At 43.1% G+C, this 22981-nt stretch overlaps 1 protein-coding gene across 22 annotated transcripts in view; it reads right to left on the reverse strand.

Moving 5' to 3' along the window:
- LRRFIP1 (LRR binding FLII interacting protein 1) overlaps nt 1-22981 on the reverse strand; it is a 276900-nt gene that overhangs the window by 45090 nt on the left and 208829 nt on the right. For 20 of the 22 annotated variants that reach the window (XM_063933191.1, XM_063933181.1, XM_063933200.1 and 17 more), the window contains 4 exons: nt 22764-22856; nt 21743-21835; nt 21028-21139; nt 17175-19594 (listed from right to left, as the gene is read on the reverse strand). In XM_063933191.1, coding sequence (XP_063789261.1) covers nt 18033-19594; nt 21028-21139; nt 21743-21835; nt 22764-22856 — 1860 coding nt within the window. In that variant the 3' untranslated portion in view covers nt 17175-18032. Of the gene's footprint in view, nt 1-1697; nt 1798-10911; nt 10962-17174; nt 19595-21027; nt 21140-21742; nt 21836-22763; nt 22857-22981 lie in introns of those variants that run through there. The other 2 variants (XM_063933201.1, XM_063933193.1) reach the window with 2 other exon arrangements.

Here is a 22981-nt window from a genome sequence, read left to right on the forward strand (position 1 = left end):
ATGATATGCGGCATGCCTATATTCTGTGTGTAGCATTTCTTATGCAGATACAGCCACAGTCTCACACAGTATATAGGCATGCTGCATATAATTTTAATCAGCAGAATCTGCTTGTGCATCCGAGCCACATAGAAATGCAAATAAGATGCATTTTCATAAAAAAAGGTGCCCAACGTTAGCATTGAGGCAAGAATTATGAGGACACATCTGTATCCAAGCAGAGGCAGAGGTCACAGTGTTAGTGGCAGTGTGAGTGCTGTGTGCATGTGAGTGGGTTGGTTGTGCAGTAGTGTTCGGAATATGTGTAAGGAGCATTATGTGTGTCATGTAAAAATGCATTAATAATGTGCAACATATGTGTAAGGGGCACTATGTGTGTCATTATGTGTATAAGGGCATTAATAATGTGCAGCATATGTGTAACAGAATACTACTGTATGTGTGTCATTATGTGTATAGGGGCACTAATAATGTGCAGTAAATATGTTGGGGGCACTATGTATGTCATTATGTGTATAAGGGCATTAATAATGTGCAGCATATATGTAAGGGACATTATGTGTAAAAGGGCATTAATAAAGGTTGTCATAATGTGTAAGGTGCATTATGTTTATAAGGACATTAATAATGTGTAAGGGGCATTACTGTGTGGAATTATGTGTATAAATGCATTACTAATGTGTGGCATTATGTGTATAAGGTGCTCTACTATGTGGCGTTGCATATAGAAAGGGCACTACTGTGTCGTCTAATATGAATAAAGAGCAATAGGGTGTGGTGTAATGTGAATAAGGAGCAATTCAGTGTGATGTAATGTGAATAAGGGGCTCTACTGTGAGGAGTAATGTTTATAAGGTAAAGTAATACTACTGTGGGATGTAATATGAATTATGGACACTATCGCATGATCAAATGTGAATAAAGTTGCAGTACTGTGTGGCGTAATTGGAATTAAGGTTACTATTGTGTGGCCATGCCCCTTGCTAGCAAAAACACACCCCTTTTTGGGCTGTGCGCCAAATGTGCGAACTGTTCCTATTTAAAATATAGGGGGTACAAACACCAAAATAAGGACTGCTATGGGTGAGGAGTAATGGTGCTGGGAAAGAGGTGCAAGGTCAGAGGTGGAACCAGCGGTGGTGCTAGGGGGCACCAGCCAAAATCTTGCCTAGGGCATCATATTGGTTAGGGCCGGCTCTGTCTACAACCCATGCTAAATTAGGCCCAGAATCTGTATATGGATCGGAACAGAACTTGTATTGGAAAAAAGCTGATACATTGTAGCACTTTGTGTACAAATTCAAAAACTCGGTCACATACAGTGTCATATATCAAATTAATCAGCACAGTCTCCTCGTTTATCCTAGTCACATAACACTGCGATTAATGCATTATCGGGAAAATAGAAGCAAGAGGGACTGCTTGGCATGACTACAGCAAAAATTGTAAGAGGACATATCTGTACACTAGGTTTCCGGAGACCAAAAAACCCTAAATTGCTGGACCCCATAGCTCTTGCAGGTGCTTCTACAGGTTTTCTGTACATACACCCAGGAAGTGGAGGTATAACTATGAGGAGCTCAGTTATTTCTAGAAAGTCTTGCTTTTGTATATCTTGCTTTTGATGATTAACACAAACACAAATATGCAATACAATGATCTTGCAGATTGGACCAGGTCGATGTAAACCTGCTCACTTTGCACATCGGTGCCATTCTCCATATCTTCACTCTCTGCGTTTTCAGGGCTTCGGTTGCCGAGGTTTCTGTCTTCCAACTGGCCCTTCAACTTCTTAATCTGAGATGAGAGAACATTCAAGAATGTCATATTGGCAAGAGCTAAGCACAATGGGGGTCATTCCGAGTTGATCGCTAGCTGCCGTTGTTCGCAGTGCAGCAATCAGGCTAAAAATCGGCATTTCTGCGCATGCGTATGGGGCGCAAAGCGCACGCGCGTCGTACGGGTACAAAGCCTGTTGTGGTTGTGCACAGGTTGTAGCAATGTTTTCCTTTGCACTGGCAGCCGCAAGAAGATTGACAGGAAGGGGGCGTTTCTGGGTGTCAACTGACCGTTTTCAGGGAGTGTTTGCAAAAACGCAGGCGTGTCTGAAAAAACGCAGGCGTGGCTGGGCATTTGCTGGGCGGGTACATGACATCAAATCCGGACACAAAAAAGCTGAAGTGATCGCAAGCGCTGAGTAGGTTCAGAGCTACTCTGAAACTGCACAATCTTTTTATGCAGAGCTTGGCAGCACATGCGTTCGCACTTCTGCTAAGCTAAAATACACTCCCCAGTGGGCGGCGGCATAGCATTTGGACGGCTGCTAAAACTAGCTAGCAAGCGATCAACTCGGAATGACCCCCAATGCACGGTGCATGAATACATAACACGAAAGACTGCAAAACTGAATGCACAGTAATGTTCCACCTGCAGATCAAAGTGAGTAGTCTTCGTGTTATTTTGTCATTGAGGGCTAAATGCGTTAAAGGAGACTTGGTAGACTTACTAACTACCCTGAAATCTCTCAGCAGATCCACCTCTGCCCACACTCCCTCTCCGGCACTCACCATGCAACCCTCATTTCTTGCCTCCTGAGCTGGAGTCTGCGATCCCAGCTCTACTCTTTTCTTTCTCTTCAAAAAACACACATTGAGCCAGTTCCCTCTATGCTTCTCTGCTCCGTCAGTTCCTGGACCTAGATCATCTTTCACTCTCCACCGATGACCTTTCCTTTAACTACTGCCCCATTTATCTGATCCTCTTTGCTTTCAAAACTCTTGAATATTTGAACACCTTGGGGTCAATCCAATTAACTCACCCCACACGCAAGTGGGCCAAGTTACTGTTGCCACGGTATGTAAATACCAACAATGGCATCGATATTCGCCTCCCTCATGGCCTTATCTCGCTCTAGATTCATAGATTTTTGTACTCAGCCTATGGGGCTGCAAACAAGAATCCACAATTACAGCGGTACCATAAGTAGCCGCACTTACTTGCAACTCAAGTTAATCGCAGTTAATCGGATTCAACCACTTGCCTTCAACCAGCTGACCCACTTTCTCCCCTCCCACTCTCTAACTGACCCTCTTCCCTCTACTGAAAATGCCCTCAACAAAGTGACCAAGGACTTGCTCTTAGCCAAGTCAAAGGGCCACTTCTCCTTTCTCATACACCTCCACTTCTCCACTAGTTTAAACACTGTGGATCACGCTCTTCTCCTTGATATCATTCACTCTATGGGCCTCTGTCTTTGTCCACTCAGATTGCTCCTTCAGCATCTCCAGTTCTGATTTTTCTCCTCTCCCCATCCTCTATCTAGTATGGTGTTCCTCCGGGTGCTGCCTCAGGATCTCTACTCTTCTCCATCTGATATTGTGACAGGAAAATCTATCCATCTATAGGTGTGTCTCCCTCGTATATATATATATATATATATATATATATATACACATACATACACACACACACACACACACACACACACGCAGATATATATAGTGCACACTGTGGAGCTGATGCAAAGTTGGGTGCAAATTACCCATACAGTAATTACAGCCTCATTACTTGCATGGAAGAAATTGGTCAGTATGCAGCATTGTATGCATCTACAGCAGGTGGCAGCACTGTCCCTATCTATGTGCTTTCCTTTTTCATCCCATTACAGTCTTTATTAGACACAGAAGGGCATAGCATATAGACCCAATGCATCATATAAAATAAAAATTTAACTTACAAAAGTGATACAAAAAAGAGAAAGAAAAAAATAGGATTAAGAAAATACTTATAGAACTAGGGCCCTCATTCCAAGTTGGTCGCTCGTTATTTTTTTCCGCTACGGAGCGATTAGTCGCAAACTGCGCATGCGCAATGTTCGCAGTGCGCCTGTGCCAAGTAAATTAGCACAAAAGTTTGGTATTTTACTCACGGCCTAACGAGGATTTTTCATCGTTCTGGTGATCGTAGTGTGATTGATAGGAAGTGGGTGTTTCTGGGCGGAAGCTGGTCGTTTTCTGGGAGTATGCGAAAAAACGCTGGCGTTTCTGGGAAAAACGCGGGAGTGTCTGAAGAAACGGGGGAGTGTCTGGGCGAACGCTGGGTGTGTTTGTGACGTCAAACCAGGAACGAAACTGACTGAACTGATCGCAGTGTAGGAGTATTTTCTATTCGCTAAGAATTTTCTATTCGCAATTCTGCTAATCTTTCGTTCGCAATTCTGCTATGCTAAGATACACTCCCAGTAGGCGGCGGCTTAGCGTGTGCAATGCTGCTAAAAGCAGCTAGCGAGCGAACAACTCGGAATGAGGGCCTAGGTTTCCAATGCAAAATATAACATTTTTCCAATTCCCCTTCTCAAAAATACTCAACGCATTTCACAGAGCCCTGTCTGCTCCCTTCAAGTAACTGAGGGGACCATATTTTTAAGGAGATAATAAATCACCTGCATACGGTGAGTGATTTACCTTGGTTCTATTTTCAACACTTAGGAATGGTTTGCTTAGCATTGCCGTGCATGTTTTCGGGCTACACATAAGCAACGGGATGGAGCATAAAGCAAGTATAGGCAATGTAGTGTCATCAAAGATCAGAGATGGCGTTTTGAGGGTATTGTGGGCTACACAAAGTTGTACTGAAGCGTAAATATACCTTTTATCAGACATATTTGTTTTATACTTAGTATAGGGCTAGCGCAAGTGCGCGCTGATGGTGACAACAAGTAATAAGCTAAGGTAGTGGTGTTCCGCTGTCAAAGATGCATACAGTGCTCCATACTGAATAGTATATCCCTTAATATCCATGCACACAATGCGGTAGCGCAGGATCGAGTTGCGTTCAAATATGCCTCAGTCCATTTGTCTTTATCTAGACTATTGGATATCATTTCTGTTTCCATATAGGTCTTCTGGCTGAGACATCCATCACTTTAGGACCTCAACACATGGATGCTCATCAAGAATTACATAACCACAACATTCACCTAATTCCAACTGCATGCATTGGCACCATTACACACACTGTGTGCACCATCTTTTATTCTTTTCCCATATTTTGTCACACCTGACATGAATATGAACTCTGTCATGGAGTTATGATGTAGAAAAGTCCCAACTGATTGATTGATCACATTACGCACAAAGAACCTGATTCAGAGTTGTACGCTAACCCCGAAAGTTAGTGTACAATTCCAAGGAGGAGGCGTTTGGGGGCGGGGAAGGGGCGGCAACCAGGTCCATTACTCAAAACGGAGGCGTATCATCTCAGTTTTGTGGGAGTGCTGAAGTCTGACCTCGGCTGCAGACCTAGGATGGCCGATGGTCCCACAGAGTGATCTGAGGTTGCGTCTTGAGCTTACCAGCAGAACACGGAAGCAGGCAGGAGACGTCTATTTACACCAGGCGCCTCCTGCTGCATTAGCATATTAGCTGTATGGTGTTGTACAGGTTCTTCCCTGCAGGAATGAATTACTGTGCTCAAAAACATTACATGTACAAAGATGATAATAAAAGCATGGATGATGTTTCATCTTTTTACCTGGATGCAATTTCTGGAACCTCCCTAAACCACAAATACTTGTCCTTTGGTGCTAGTCCATCCTTCTGTCTTCTCTATCCATACCACCTCTCTTAGTGAACTCATGCGCTTTTTCAACCTCTAATAACACTTCTATGAGTTTGGACACCCAGATCTACTTTTACACCCCCTGACCTCTCTCCGTGTCCTATTCTATCCAACTGCCTCTGTCCCATCTCCACCCAGATGCCCAACCCTTCCTCAAATACCCCAGGCAAATAAATGGCTCCGACATGGGTTTTTAACATGGGTGTAGCCCGAGTTCCAGCTTGGAGAACCCCTTTCACACTACACTGCAGAACCCGGGTTTTTCCAGGGTCGACCCCGTTCACACAAAAGCAGTGTATGCCCTGGGAGTGTGAAGTCATTTAAAGTGGATGCTTATTTGACTCACAAAAATGAAGTCATGCAAACTGGGTGGTGACTTGTGTGCCCAGGAAGGGTGAAGCCCCAAGCAGTCCAGAGCAGCCAATCAATCCCTTCTCGGCACGACCCGGGTCATGCCATTCAGTAATATGTTGGGGCACTGACCCGGGTTGCAAGTCCAGGAATAGCCCTGGTTGATTGCACTGTCAACCCAGTCTGATCCTTTCAGACAAAAGTAGGGCCTGGGTCATCTCTGCATGCCCCGGCAAATTCCTGGGTATTTGGCTATGTCTGAAAGTGGTTACAATTAACATGAACTCATGATCTGTCCTCCTGCTGTCACTTACCTCTCCATATATATCTTTCAGTTGACAATATACTGCTTTCCCATATTCTCCATGCCCACTTCCTTGGTATTATCCTAAACTCCACCCAAAAGTTTCACTCCTTCCATCCACTTCCTCTCCTCCTACCACCTTCCTCAGAGGAAGAAACCAAATATCCTTGATCCAGTCACTCATTATTTCCCACCTTCACTACAGAACCACCTCTTCACTGGCCTACCCTTGTCTAAGGTTTCCTATCTTCAATCCACCCTGACAGCTGAGGCTACATTTAGAATGGACTGAAGAGGGGAATTCTGTTGGTGTGGAGAGCCAGTGAAGGGGTTTACAGAGTGGAGCAACAGATAAGTGTCAGGAGAAGATTAGTCTAGCGGCTAAACTAATCTCCCAACGCTCATCTGTTGCTCCATTCTGTAAACCCCTTCTCTGGCTCCACACCAACAGAACTCCGTTCAAACTACTCAGCCTAACTTACAAAGCCCTCACAACTTGTCCCATTCTCAAATTTTGGATGTAGTCACGAGATACACCCAAACTGGTCATCACCACTCTGTCTTATACCTTCACATCGCTTTCCCTCGAATACAGTCTAGCCACTACCACCTACAAGACTTCTCTACCAGACTTGCCCCCCCATCCAGGGGCGTATCAAAGGACGAGAGGACTTGAGTACAGTCTCCATTTTGGCTCCCTCCCTTCCTCTGTAGCAGTCAGCACTGGTCTGAGCACTAGTAGACTCTGGTGCTCAGAGCAGAGCACCATTTTCCTGATTTCCCTACTGTGCATGCACGAAACATTGGGAAAATTGCCACCACGCATTTTTTCCTATGATTTTGCAGCACTGTGGCGGACAAAGCTGGACTCCAAAAAGGTAGGTATAGAAAAAGTGGGCAAGTGTGGTGTAGGCCCCCCTGGACCCAGGAGCCCGTGTGCACTGCACCCGTTATGGATACAGCATTGCCCATATCCCCCTCATGTCCACTCCATATACAGTGGTACCAGAAGGTTTGTAAACCCTTTATAATATACTGAATTCCTGCATACATGTGCCCTTAAATGTGTCCAGCTCTGCGTCTAAGTCATACAAATATCTAAATAAATCCTAATAAATCAAGCAACACATAATAGGATATATATTTTTTCATTTGTTTATTGAGCAAGGTGATAGAACATTAAACGCCTCTGTCAGAAAATGTAACTGAACCTCTAGGATTATCATTTCTATCAAGGTGTTACCTAGTGTCAGGAGTGTCAATGAACAGGATTACAATTAGTTTTGGTGGCCCTGTCCTATTTAAAAAAAAGTAAATTAGAGTATTCACTATCAAAGTATTGTCTTAATAGCAGTCTTGTGAACACGACAGGACTCATTCAAAAGGGTTCATGGAGGACCTCAGAACAGTTGCCGGTGCCCCCACTGTTACTTTCCCCAGAGGTGGTCCTCAAACAAATCCACTCAACAGCAAGGCAAATAATATTCCTCAAGATCACAGAGACCCCCAGGGTAACATCAAAGCATCTGCAGATCTCTATGGCACTGGCTAATATCATGAGTCCACCTTCAGGCAAACACTAGAATAGTGAACATTGGAGAACATTCAGGTGGAAGTCACTATTCTATGAGAAGAACATTGCTGCTCATTTATGGTTTGCTATAGACCTCCTGGATGAGCCAGACCAGTCAGGTGGAAGTCACTATTCTATGAGAACATTGCTGCTCATTTATGGTTTGCTATATACCTCCTGGATGAGCCAGACTACTGTAATAATATTTTGTGGACAGATGAGTCTAAAATAGAACTTTTTGGCGTAAAGGAAATACATTATGTTTGGAGGAAACCAAAGATCTCCTTCTGAGATCTCCATCCAACCATAAAACACCACAGAGGCGTTTTCATGGGTTAGTTTTTTTCGCTGCAACAGAAATATAATGTTGGATCATTTTCATAAATAAATGAAGAAAAAAAGTATATGCTATTGTGTGTTCTTTAATTTATCTTGACCTGTTTTTACCCCTTAGATAGAGACCTGAACATGTTTACGGTCAAATTTATGCAGAAATTCAGAAAAAAATGTAAATACTTTTTTATTAACGCTGTTGTAATTTCTCCATCCACCAATCTCGCCTGTGCCCCTATTTGACCCGACGACCTCCTTATCTCCTCCCTCTAGAATGTACAGTAAGTGATCACAGGCAGTGTCCTCTCCATCCTCTCTCCGTCTATCTCGTATGGTCCTCGTCATGTCTTATGCTACAGTAACTTTTTATTCTATCCTTGTGTATCAATGCCTATTTCCCTCCCTATAGATTGTAAGCTTGCGAGCAGGGCCTTCCTACCTCTATGTCTGTCTGTTTTTGCCCAGTTTTGTTCTATAACTGTTGTTCTAATTGTAAAGCGCAACGGAATATGCTGCGCTATATAAGAAACTGCTAATAAATAATAAAATTGTGCATTTGCAAACATGCACAAAATTTGTACATGTACATGTCGGATTTGCTCATGCATGACTTATAGTTATTTGTTCCTCATGCTGCTATCACGCGTGACAGTAGTAAGGTGTGTGTGAATATGCTTAGCCGTATTCTTCACCGTTCGCTTTGCTTGTTGTTTTAATGTAGGTCATACAGATGTGTCCTCTGCTCAAGTCTCTGCAAACAGCGCCAGGTCACAGAACGAGCATCTTTCTTGCTCAAAATGTGCATCTTATTCGCATAAATGGGAGTGATAAAACTACATTACTGGCTTTCACTGATCAAGTTGATGTGTCACATTTGCTTATCTGTGTGCAACATAGTCTAAATCTGCGCAAGAAGTGCTACAATGCAGCAGGCACGGCCTTCTCTCACGCCAAGTTCATCTTTGATGATGTAGTTTAAGTTTATAGCCGGTGTAACCTTATTTAAGCCAGTGGGAGAAGTCATATTTTTGTATTTAAGGTTACTGACAACCATGTTCAGAGAGTCAGGAATATTGTTATTCTTTTGAAAAGGGAAAACAACAACAACATACAACACATAGGCCCACACGTAACAGAGTGAGAGTTTCAAAAAGTGAGAGATTTGGTAAGGTTTTGCTGATTTTTATTTAAAGTGGCAGTTGGCAGGTTTGTTCTGAAACTCTCACTCTATTACATTTGGTCCAAAGTATTAAAGCAACACGTAAAAAACTTAAAAGTTTCTTCCACTAATTTACTTCAGTTAATTGAAAATATTTACAGCGGCAAAAGCCAATCCGGTCCTGTGACGCTCACTGGACGCTCTCTATCCGTCGTCTTACATCTGGATGTTTCTCCGGCGGAGGAATATACAGTCCATCAATCTAAATCCAATCTATTGAACGCACGGGTAAAGATAATAAATCCCAAGGAATTGGATGAAGACTGCACAGTATCTGCACTGTCACTGTGTCATCTTCATCCAATTCACCCAAGATTTAATACATTGGAATCCAATACCAAAAAAATCACTTTTTAAACTGGAGAAAGTATAACTCTAAGTCGCAGATATCGTATAAATGGTACACTTGCGCACAATAAAGCAATCCCAATTCTATTTGTGTTTTTAGGGGGATCCTCCCCACCCCCTCCCCCCTCCTGGTCTCTCAGTGGCTGCAACAGTTAACCCCCAACAGTTCAATTTTCCAGGTCTCCTCCTAGAATAGCCAGTGAAAAAATTAGCTCCACCTGTGGATCTTTTAAAATGTGTCAGTAAGTAATGAGTACACCTGTGCTCCTGCTAGGTGACCTGGAAAACATGAACTGTTGGGGATCCTTCAAGACAGAGTTTGGGAACCACTGAGTTAGAGATACAGACAGATCTGAATAAGCATACATTAATTATGGCCAAGTGGTATACATGTAAAGGAGATTTCTTGCTGGTCTATGTTTAAAGGGCCCCATACACTAGAACGATCTCATGTCGGAGGTGATCGCAGGCGATCACCCTGACAGCCTCCCGGGGGGCAGGATCGGCCAAGATACATCGGATGCTTCTCATTTGCATACGATATATCTTTGCGATCCTGGGCGATCCCAAGCCATGCCCCCAGGTCGGACCAGATTGAACGTGCAGCACATTCAATCTGGAGGATCCGATGCTCACGGGAATGCGGATCGGATCGGTTCGGGAACACCTCTAAAATGTCCGATTTCAGACGATATATCGGGCCGAATGCACGAATTGGGCTGAAATCGGGCATTATCGCTCAAGTGTATGGGGCCCTTAAGACTACTATAGCAGGATCACGGATTCATTTTCCAATTTAAAAAGCCAGACCATATCATCCTTCCTCCTCCTCTACACATAAAACGTTATCAAGGGTCTGAATCCATTGTAAGTCTTTGTAAACTGCTTAGAACTTTCTGCACAAAGCAGTTGAGTTTTGACCCTGATACTTTTCAAACAATAACTGCAAACGTTCAAGTTATTCCCAGTAGAATATTTTAAATAAACGAGCAGTAAAGCAGATTTGTTTTTCTTCTTGCACTTGGCAGGTGCGTTCCCAAAAGCAGAGGCACAGCTGTAGCCAACTAAATTATCATCAAAGTAATAAATTGTTTATACAACGTCATTAATTGACAGTCTTTTATAAACACCCATTTCTGATCCACCCACGGAGCCTTACATTACCTGTTCCAGGAAGAACTCCCTCTCATCTAGCAGCTTCTTCAGACGGATTTCTTCACAGTTCAGAAGAAAACACAGAGACGGAAAGAAAGAAGAGTTACGATAGAATAAGGAAGAAAGAAAGAAAGATGTAGAGCAGGGGTAGGCAACCTGCGACACTCCAGCTGCTGTGGAACTAGTTTTAGCATGCCTTAACAGCAAAATTATGTCAGGGCAAGTCAGGGACGGATCTAGACTTTTCTTTAGGGGGGGCGGTTTACTGTTTAATCTTGACTCCTCCCCTCTACAGTCCCAACTCCTCCCATCTGCAATCCTAACTCCTCCTCTATCAATTCTGACTGAACTTTTTGAGTGAAACGGAGATAGAGCTTTGTGATTGTTCTATGTACATGTGACTGTGCTATGGGGTAATTGCATTTATTAGCCCTAGTACCCACACACCAGCAAGTAAGGGGCAAATGCTCTGTAACCCTTGCTCTCCTGGCTCCTCTGTGCTGCTGTGGTATAAGCTGCGCACATCGTTCTGCCTCAGGCTCTCCCCGGAGAGTTCTCTTCTGCTCAAAAGTGGGCGTGGCTATGACTGTGTTAGGGGGGGGCGGTCGCCCCCTTCGCCCCCCCCCCCCCTCCCTAGATCCGGCCCTGGGGCAAGTGGGATGTGTGGACCCACAGCAGCTGGACTGCCCCAGGTTGCATACTGTCTATGTATAGTATTGAATAAAAGATTTTAAAACAGAGGGGAGAATACATCAAGTGAACAGTAATTGCATACATACACACAGAAATATATATAAAAAAAAACTGTTTTTATGGTTTCATTTTTTTTATTACACGCACACAGCAAAGTGACCCTTTAATACAAAGCAAATGGTAATTAGAAACACAATGACTTGTGTACACAACAATAATTAAGAGTTCTGAAACGACATCATCATACCGTACTTTTACAATAAGGAGTTTTAGAAGGGGTTCGGAGAGTAATGTTCACACTGTTTGTAGAGGTGTAAAGTACACAAATCGGAATAATGCAGTGAAATAAGAGCCTAATTCAGATCTGATCGCAGCAGCAAATTTGTTAAAAGTTGGGCAAAACCATGTGCACTGCAGGTGGGGCAGATATAACATGTGCAGAGAGAGTTAGATTTGGGTGGGGTGTGTTCAAACTGAAATCTAAATTGCAGTGTAAAAATAAAGCAGCCAGTATTTACCCTGCACAGAAACAAAATAACCCACCCAAATCTAACTCTCTCTGCAACTGTTATATCTGCTCCACCTGTAGTGCACATGGTTTTGCCCAACTGCTAACAAACTTGCTGCTGCGGTCAGGTCTGTATTACCCCATAAGTTTTCAGAACATTAAAAATTGCACTGGATCAAGATATGGTTTATATGAGTTTTAGTCATGCAACTTTATAACACGGCCCCCAACGCCCCAACGCCCTGCAGCAAAGAATGTTTCTGCATTACACAATTGCTACATTTGTTCCTAGTACTGTTGTTTTCCTAAGGTACAAGACAAAAGAAATATAACCAAGCGCTCTGTCACTCCAATCTATGTGCAGCCAGTAATATAGGGCTACTCACCCGTATTAAATAGATAAAACCAAAAAAGAAAAAAAACTGGTATTACAGCGCATATAGATTGGATATAAACAATTTATTAAAACACATAAAAATGTATATTAACAATTCATAACCACCGGCCGGTTGTTTTTACGGCTTAATCATATATATTTATTAAAAAACATACAATGTAACTTAATCTCTGTTTGGCAGTGTTCAATTTAGCAACAGAAGTTACTGAGCTCACTAGAAGTTACATTGTATGTTTTTTATTAAATATATATTATTAAGCCGTAAAAACAACCGGCGGGTGGTTATGAATTGTGAATATATATTTTTGTGTGTTTTAATAAATTGTTTATATCCAATCTATATGCGCTGTAATACCAGTGTTTTTCTTTTTTGGTTTTCCTAAGGTGTTTGTGTTCCCAAGAAGAGATTTACAATGAAAGATGAATGATGTCGTAATTGTCAAGTTCCAAATATTGATAATTATTCGAATTAATTATTAATTTAAGTTTAAACCAACAATTGGATTAATCACCATTAACCATTTGTGACATCTGCTGAAAGCTAGCATAGTGTGCTCTTACCCTTCCGGGTGTGGGTTGGGGAAGGGGGTTGTATATTAACCGATTTCTCAGGTAGCACCAAGCTCAACGCAATGGAATTGATGTACACTTAAATGCAAAGTGCTTTGTAAATAAAGATTCACTCACTTTCAAAATAATAAAATTGGTTTATTTCCATTGTATACACATCTCACAATACCCAAACAACAGCCTCATCTCTCCCTCATTCGTTCTAGATTGTAATTAATCCACTTCTCCCCTCTCAGCAGCAGATTCCAGGCCTGATTCTGAGTCTCGGACAAATCGAAAGGTGGCCACATACTGTAGAGTGATTTTACTTACCGCGAATGCGTTGGTGACTACATAAGTCTGCACAGTTCAGAGGCATACGCATCTCATCCACTTATATGCAGCAATACGAACGTATGCAACAATATATGTACGCCAATTTGAGTCGCATCGCTTATACCAAGCACAGGGTAGGCGTAAGCGCCAGGGATAATGCTCTGGCGGAGGGGAGTGGAGAGGAGTGATGGCACAGATGTGCACAACCAAGGAAGAGAGTATAGTCGCATTAGAATTCCGTTCGAAGTTGCGTCAGAAATATCTGACTCTGAACCAGGCCCTCTGTTTGGAACAGGCAGACAACTTATTTACATCTTCATTATCTGCAGTCAAATTGCTGGTTTCACCTGGGAATGCATGCAGTGCATATCAAATTAAGGGGTCTATGTACTAAGCCTTTGAGAGATAAAGTGGGGAGAGATAAAGTACCAGCCAACCAGCTCCTGTCATTTTTCAAACCCAGCCTCTAACATGGCAGTTAGGAGCCGATTGGCTGCTACTTTATCACTCTCTACAGTTTAGTACATAGAACCCCTATGATGGGTATGCGTCTTAAACAGATATATATCAACACAATACCATCAGTATACAGCAACAAGCAACAGTTACACAGCAAACTATCGGCCCGCTTCAGAGAAGGACACAGGAGCACTCAGAGCTGCACCTATAGGCAGTCGCCGGTTTGCAACTTAATGTATAAGCCGATACAAAGCCCTTCCCTTGTCTATGTGTCCGGTGTGCAAGGACTGAACGGCCGCTGTCTGTGCCCGTACGTGCAGTAATACCACTTGGTGTGTCCTTAGATGCCACCATTGGTCGCACCAGCCCTGTGGCCGGTGCAGTTTCTCCATCCAAGTATGACCTCCTATGTGAGCAGTCTGCATCTCTGCAAGCATGACTTCTGCAGACACGCTCTGCACACTCCCATAACACACATATAAGAAGAACTCTCTCCATGCGCATGCTGAGACACCTCCCTACACAGCCGGACTGGCCATCTGGCAAATGCCAAAAGGGGCGATGGCCTGTTGGGCCAGTCTACCTTAAAAGTCCTGACGCGCAGCTCCACCTCCAGAAGCTCAGCTTGGCCGCCCAGCAACAGAGAAACAGGGTGGTACCCCCTACAATCCCGGCATGCTCCATACAGCACAGAGGAAGGAGGACATGCCCCTAATGGTGGGTTCACACTATTAGATATATCTGCAGATCAATTGATCTGCAGATATATCTATGTACGGATCGGGCAGTGTGCTGTGCATACACACAGCCCGATCCATCGGGGGACTGACGTCGCCCGCCCAGTTCACCTGTCAATCACCGCCGGCCGCCGCAGCATGTATACGGGCGGTCGGACGACCGCCCCGTACACACACAGCGACGGGCCAATATATCGTTAGATATATTGGCTGTCGGCTGTGCTGCGCGGCCGACGCGATACGTCTGTGAACGACGGAGTTCACAGACGTATCGCCCGTACACACTGGCCGGCGGTCCCGCGATGTATCGGCCGTTCAAGAGAACGGCCGATACATCGACCAGTGTGTACGGGCCTTAAGAGAGACATGGGGGGACATTTACTAAGCAGTGATAAAAGTGGAGAAGTGAGCCAGTGGAGAAGTTGCCCATGGCCACCAGATGCCCTGTATAATTTATAGTATGTAAATTATAAATGTTACGTCAATGCTGATTGGTGACCATGGGCAACATGTCCACTGGCTCACTTCTCCACTTTTATCACTGCTTAGTAAATGTCCCCCATAGCCACGCCTCTTTTACATATGCGAAAGCTATAAAGCCAGGGCTCACGCTGTAAAGGGCAAAATCGGGATGCATGCATGGCATGATTAGATGCATGCACCTTAGCAAAAAAACTGCTCCATTAAATCAGAAATCGGCAGTGTGCCCCGCTCTGAATAAGGCCCAATGTGTGTGCCTGGCATTATTACACAAGATACAGATTTCACTGCACAAATATCAACATGTAACATTCATATTTCGGAATATTGGAATGCATAGTTAAAGTTCAACTGTCATACAAATATTACTTTGAATGTTTGTTATTCTATAATGTTCAAATTCCACCTCAGTTTCAAAAGTTAGGGGCAGATTTAACAACGAGTGATATTCTTATGACTTGTTACGAATGATAAATGGTGCTCCAGCCAATCAGCTCCTAACTTTCATTTTTTAAACACATGACAGGATCTGATTGGCTGGAGCACCGTTTATTACTTTGTAATGAGAGATTATCACTCGTTTTATCCTGTCACTTAGATTACAGTAAGTCTCAACTGCCACAAGATGGCGATGTAGGACTTCTATAGACATTCAGTTCCATTCCCGCAAAGATAACCGCACACTGAAAATGCCCGGTAAATACCAAAAAGAAGGGCTCCACTTACAGTAGAAGATGGGTAATGTTACACAGGGGATGAGTTAAATTTCCCAGCAGTCGGTATCCCGATGCTAGAATCCCAACAGTTGACAATGCCTCAGCCAGAATCCTGGCGCGCAACAGGACTATTCCCACTCGTGGGTGTCCACGTCACCCACAGAGTGGAAACAGATGCTCGCTTGCAAGGGGACTCTTTGCGCTCGCCCCGCAGCCGGTATTCTGGTGGGCGGGATAACACTGTTGGGATATTGACAGCCGGCATCCCGCCCGCTGGTAAATCATACTGAACCCTTACACAGCAACCTAAAATTAATATGTAACATTACAGAAAGAACAACAAAACAGATATAAAAAAAAGTGCAAACAAAATTCTCAGCCTCAAGGTATTTTGGCTATTGCATATCTTTAGAGATTATTATCTCACTAGAGAGCCGATATCAAACACATTCCATTTACAGGACACAGCCTGCAAGTCGCTGGCCTTCAAAGACAGCATCCTTCGTACTAAAATGGGTATACAGTATGTCTTAAATGTGTCTGCAAATAAGTGCATTTAAATTTGTATCACAAGAAGTTCCCAAGTTGTGCACTACTTGTACTTCTATATTAAGCAATCTATATACATTTACATATTTTTTCTCTAAATGTGACCTCCTCAAAGGTGCAGAAGATAAACGTTTTAAGTGCTAACTGAGCGATTTATACCTTATTATATTACCATATACAAAAAGGTGATTGCTCGCAAAACTTATTCCTGGTATGCAGTTACTATATTTCAGCCTATACAATGTTGCACATCTCTCTATTGATCTAGCATTCTAGACCAAAGCACGAGCTTTACGGCCTAATTCAATGTTGATTGCAAAACAACATTTTCCTCTAATGGGCAAAACCATGTGCACTGCAGGTGACGCAGGTGTAACAGATTTGGGTGTGGTGTATTCAAACTGAAATCTAAATTGCAGTGTAAAAATAAAGCAGCCAGTATTTACCCTGCACAGAAACAAAATAACCCACCCAAATCTAACTCTCTCTGCACGTGTTACGTCTGCCTCACCTGCAGTGCACATGGTTTTGCCCATTAAAAGAAAATGTGGTTTTGCAATCAACCTTGAACCTTCGTGCAGAAATGCTTGGAACACTACAACCCTCAGAATTTGCTGAGAGAAGTTGTCCAGAAAGCCACCCACATTGCAACATAGCAACGTCGGAGATCCCCCATATGTATTCCTTGCACCTCATGTCAATATCATTACATTGTACGTTTACAAACATCCAGCTATTTAAATACACAATTTCAGTAACGGTGGGGAGAATGGATGTGGATCAAGTGCACGTGTCTGCATTTACAATTCTATACATAAACGTGAATACATACAAAGCTAACAAACATATGGAAAAAAAAAAGTTTAATTTAGTAATTATATATTTGTCATACATTCATTCTGTTTAACATGGAATGTGAGATCAAATTAAACACTTATCCAGTGACAAGCCAGTGAAATAAATAAAAGCTAGCGCCATTCCACCGTTCTTCGTATCCCTGCAACATAACTTATATAGAAATATTTTTGAGGTTTCTTTTCTTGGTTATTCTTGATGTATAAAGCACAAGGTGCCTCTGAGTGACAGAGGAAGCATAGGTCCAGCAAAAAAGGCCACAGTTAATCTGAATCAGACGTAAAAAACAAACAAACAAAAAAACAGTGCTATAACCTAAAGTACTTAAAAAGGATAAGCGATTAGATTCTGTATTTTTCGTTTACACCAAAGAGGAGTTGAGTTTCACCCAGAACACAAAAGTACATCCTTGGTATTGCCAAAACATAAGCCAAACTATTTAGGTACACGTAAAAGGAACAACTGGGGCATTAAACATGTTACTATAGGATAGGGAGAGAACGGGAGAATGCAAACCTAAAAATATAAAAATTCCCTAGCACAGACATCATGGAAATGAATAGCGGTCTTGGCTGCAGGCAACATTTTCAGAACAATTTCCTGGACCAGCCACTGTCCTGTAATGTTGCTATATTCCAGGAGCTAAACATCTGAAAGTGGTATACCAACTGGTACACTTTAAGATAGACAGACGGGTATAATTCTGTGGAGCAAAGCTGTGCCTCTTCATTTTGCCACACATGAGATGCAGTCTCCCCTGGTAGCATAGTGCAATAGCATTAATGGTTGAGGATGTTCAGCAGTGTCATGTGGGTATCTACTTAGCATAAAGAACCACTTAGATCTCTTTCTCAGCAAACCACACAGTCCTCTTTGTTTTTGCCTTTTCCTCTCTTTGGTGTTGTATCGGAGCCTTCATCCATTCTTATATCTTCCATAGACTGCCCACACCCGCCCGGTACCGATGGTGCACCGGATAATTCACTTTCTCCGGTGTACTTCTCACTTCGTACAGCACCCTCTTCTTCCTCGTCCGTTTCATCTCCCTCTTGTGCCGATTCGCCCTCGCTGCTGAATGTGTCAACAGACTCCTTTGGATTTTCAGTAACGTTTGCCACTTTGTCATCTTTTTCCTGAAGTTTGCCATCAGAAGGTTTGTTTTGTTCCCCTTGCTCCACCATCTTAGCATCTTCACTTTCTGGGGACTCTGGTTTTTCAATCTTCTGACTTATTTCTGGACTGGTGATCTGATCTTGGTCACAGTCCAAACCATCAGGCCTGATATTTTCTGTTTTGTCCTCAGTAATGCTTTCCCTTTTGTTTATAATGCAAGGCTCTAGACTATCCAACATTTTATGCTCAGGTTCCACCACAGGAGCAGCCACCTCTAATATTGTGTCTTGTGAAGGCAGCTCAGGAGGACAAGCATTCATCTGATCCATATCGTGTCTACCATCCTCAGTGCCGGTCTCTACGGAGACTAACAAGTTCTCATCTGTCACGGACCCTGTGGCATCATCATTTTTTGGGGGGCCCAGGTTTTCCCCAATAGGCTGGAATTCTGATTCATCCTTTGGAGACTCCTCTGCAAGTTTAGTCATCTCCCCACAAGATTTGTTATGTTCTAGATCAGCTGCTATAGTATCATTGGCAGCCTTCCCTTCCAAATCGTTTTTACAACACTCTTGAGGGCTGAAGCTGGTGCTATCATCATTTGGAGTGCTCTTTAATGCTTCATTCTCATCACTCTTATGTTCATAGGTTGAAATTTCATGTGTGTTATGTGCTCCAGAATCTGAAGCCTGGATCCTTTCTTCTGGATTAACGTTACATTCACTGGTTGTGTACTCTACCTCATGTTCCCTGTCTTCACTCGGGAGGTCCCCCAGTTGGCTGCTTTTTAGGGCCTCATTCTTAATGTCGGTGATGGAAAATATAGCTTCTTCATTATGCCCGCTAATTGCATCTGGAGTCTGGGTAACAAAATCCAGAGCATCCTGAAAGACTTCACTTCCCGATGGGCTTACCTCTCTATGATGTAGTGCTGACTCTCCATCTACCTCGGAGGAATTTGGTGCCAAAACCTCTACGTTTTTATGCTCAACATCTGCCACAGTTTCCTTATTGTTGTTTACATGGTCTGAGCCATCAGACAGCTCTTCTTCCTGCTGGTCCAAATTTGTTTCTTCGTCAAGGTCGGTACCATCGTCTGCAGTTACCATTGCCTCGCTTGTGTTACCATTAATATCCGTCTCACTCTGTTCCTCTGGGGTAACTCCACTTTCTGCCCATAATGATAATTCCACTGGGGCATCTTGTAGCACTTCCGGTCTATCCTGCTGTGCCGCTGATGGGGGACATTCACCCACCACTGACGCAGTCTCCATTTTCTCCACTTCTCCGTCTGATTTGCCTAAAAAACCATGGACAGTAACATGAAGACTCCATAGGAAGCATAAACCCACATCCCCAAGAGAGCTGAGAGAGAAAGCGAATGAGAGGTTTCCATCCAAGGCAGATTATGTAGAAAAGCAACAGGTTGGACAGTGCAGGAGAAGTGCCACCCATCGCTAGGAAGCCGGGATAACTGCTGAAGAGAACGGACATACATACAAAGCAAAGCAGAGCCTTTATGTCCTGAAAAGTAAGAAACAGATACTCAGTGGCTTGCTGTGAAAAAAAGAAGGTAGATGAGCATTTTTGGCCTGTTGCAGTCTTTATCTGCTACCACAACTGGAAGAGATCTGCTGAACGCCAAGTACAAAACTACAGTACTATTAAGCACTGCAAACACCTGCAAATAATTAACTAGGAAGAAAGAATACTCTCTCTTCTCCATAAACCACCTTGTGATTTCTCTCAGGCTAAACAAAGAAGCTGGAATTAAATCCTCTAAAAGTTCTAAAAATGATTGATGGCACCTACGCTCCATGTCAGAGAAGACAGTTTGCATTCCTCACAGGGATTTTCTGTGTTCAAAGCACCCCCACCCCATCGTAAGCCTTCAGGGGTTTAGTACGAAATACCTACAATCAAAATCCCGACGGTCAACATACCTACAACAATTGCCCGATGGTCAAAATCACAACAAGGTCAAAATACCGACAATTAAAATACCGACAAGGTCACAATACCGACATTTAAAATGTCGACAGGTCAAAAAGTCTACACAAGTTTTTTTTTTAAATAAAAAATTTGATGTCTGTGGCCACACATCGACATGGACACCGTATAAGTGTACCGCTGAGCTCGCCATACTTCGGGGACACGGTGCCTCGCTGCGCTCGGCATACTATTACATTCCTCCTCCAGGTCCACTGGGATGGTAAAGTATGAACAAGTCGGTTTCAATGAAAAAAAATCCTGAAAAACCTCATGTCGACTTTTTGACCTGTCGACACTTTAAATGTCTGTATTTTGACCTTGTCGTTATTTTAAAATGTCGGTATTTTGACCATGTCGGAATTTTGACCGTCGGTCAATGGTTGACGGTATTTTGACCGTCGGGATTTTGATTGAAGGTAAACTGACCACATCGCGCCTTCAGAGTATACTGCAAACCAAAAGAGTCCTAATAATTACCAGGTGAAAGAGGTGCAATTCAGGGGCGCAAATCTCCACATGGAACACCTGCTGTATTCTGCTTCTATCTTACATTAAAGTCTATTTTGCCTTTATCAGTCCAACTACTTTGACTCTGGATGGGGGGGGAGGCTGTTTTACACCAAAAATACCCTTACAAGGTAAGAAGCTGAAGGAGCTACATTAAGCACAGCATGCAGGGTTAGTGGAAATCTACCAAGCTCACAGTAGGATTTGCAGAGAATCACAGGCAGAGCCACTTACCCATTGAGGTTATCCGTAACGGTGGATCTGGTGGGCCGTCGGCATTTACATGGGGCTCTAGTGAAGCGTCGCCATTGGGAGTATCCACGGAATCCAGTGCAATGCCGTTTTTCTAAGTGGAGAAGAATTAGCTATGCATTAGCAGGCACTGGAAAGTATAATACTTCAACACTGGATTAGGGAGAATACCTTACCAAACATGGACACGGAATACAACGTTTTCCACAGACTTATGAATGGCCCATTCGGGAGAAATAAGGTAGTACTGTAATTACTTTCCTATTTGCTACATTATGTTTTATGATTCCTATTACAGACTTCTGGATATTTGATGTTTCATATCAGCTTTAACCATAATAGCTGAAACAGTTTTACTCTTACAGTAACTGACAGCGCTTGAGGGGGGCTAGCAATGTGTGGCACTGCAGCTGCTGTGGAACTACACATCCCAGCATGCCCTGCCATAGTTATAGCATATAACTGTGGCAGGGGATGCTGGGATGAGTAGTTCCACAGCAGCTGGAATGCTGCACGTTGCCTCCCACTCCTGTAACATATGACAGAAAAAGGACATCTCTTATTAAAGTTCAGAGAAAAAGTGTTTCCAGAATATGTATGTGCTTATTATATTAATCCGATGCTGGCACCTCACCCAAAATAGAACTTCCAAACATTCATACTTAATAGCAACACAGATTATACCCAAGCTATGTACCTTTAACTCCTCCCTCAGACGGGTCACCTCTTCCCTTAGGGTGTCGCGTTCACTGCGTACTGGTTCAAAAAACTCTTTTTGCCTCTCCAGAGCCTGCACTTCCCCAGTTAGGAGAGGAAGAAGAGGAAATGGGGTGTGGAAGAGAGAGAGTGAAAAGAATGAAAGCAAGAGTGAACTGATGTGCAAGATGTTAAAGTAAGACCAGAACATGCTGAGAAGGAAACCTCATTAAATAAAGATGGGCAACAATGGGGGAATCAGGGGCAGTTGATTAATACAGTCAGGGGCGGATTCAGAGTTCGGAGCAAAAAAGAAAACACATTTGCACCTTGGCAAAACCATGTTGCAATGCAGGTTGGGCACATTTCATTTGTGCAGAGAGATTTAGAGTTGGGAGGGGGGAGCTTTAAATTGGTGTTAAAAAAAAAAAAAAGAAAAAAAAAAGCTGTCCAGTATTTGTGGGCTGCATACAAAGCCAGCCAATATTTACCCGGCATGCAAAACTGATAAATCTATTTGACCTGTTGCATTACAACATGGTTTGTCCAGGTGCAAAATCACTTCTCTTTACTTTGAGTTACTCCCAACCCTGAATAGCCCCTCAGGGTGAATTGTTTCTTGGAGTTATTTTAAAACCTGAATATTCATGGTCCCCTAAATAAAATGCTAGCGACTGCTGGCTGCTTCCCCCAAATCTTACCCTTTGGTAGTTGCCGTGGGTAACCCAGACTTTCCATTTATTTAGTGCAGGACTTAATACAGACTGGTATCTGGTACTATAAAAATGAAATGCCATATACTTTTAGGCAGATAGACGCGTCTTCTCATACACGGCTGATGATCTAACCCATTATACTGTTTGGGCTTTACCCTTTCTAGGGCTCCTTTAAATGGCTACAGGGGGCTAGTACAGGACAACATATGCCTTATATTACTGAGAGCCAGTTACTTTTCTGTGGTTTCCTCGTCACGCCAGATACGGCTGCGCCAATTTATAGCAACCCTTAATACGGATTCCTACCCCTATTTTTTTATCCTTCCACTCTATGGTTTCCTTGAGGTCGCAAATCTCCCGGTCGCTGTTTTCTTGTTTTTGTTGCAGCTGGCGAATCTCCTAGTAGGCAGTAGACAGACATATTAAAGAAAGATAGGATGGTCAAGAGGAATAAAAAGAGGAAAGGATGGATTAAAACGGGGCAAACGTCTACGATAAAACTGATTCCACACAGGAACGCCAAA

This window comes from Pseudophryne corroboree, chromosome 7 (assembly GCF_028390025.1).
Source record: "Pseudophryne corroboree isolate aPseCor3 chromosome 7, aPseCor3.hap2, whole genome shotgun sequence".
Lineage (NCBI taxonomy): Eukaryota > Metazoa > Chordata > Amphibia > Anura > Myobatrachidae > Pseudophryne > Pseudophryne corroboree.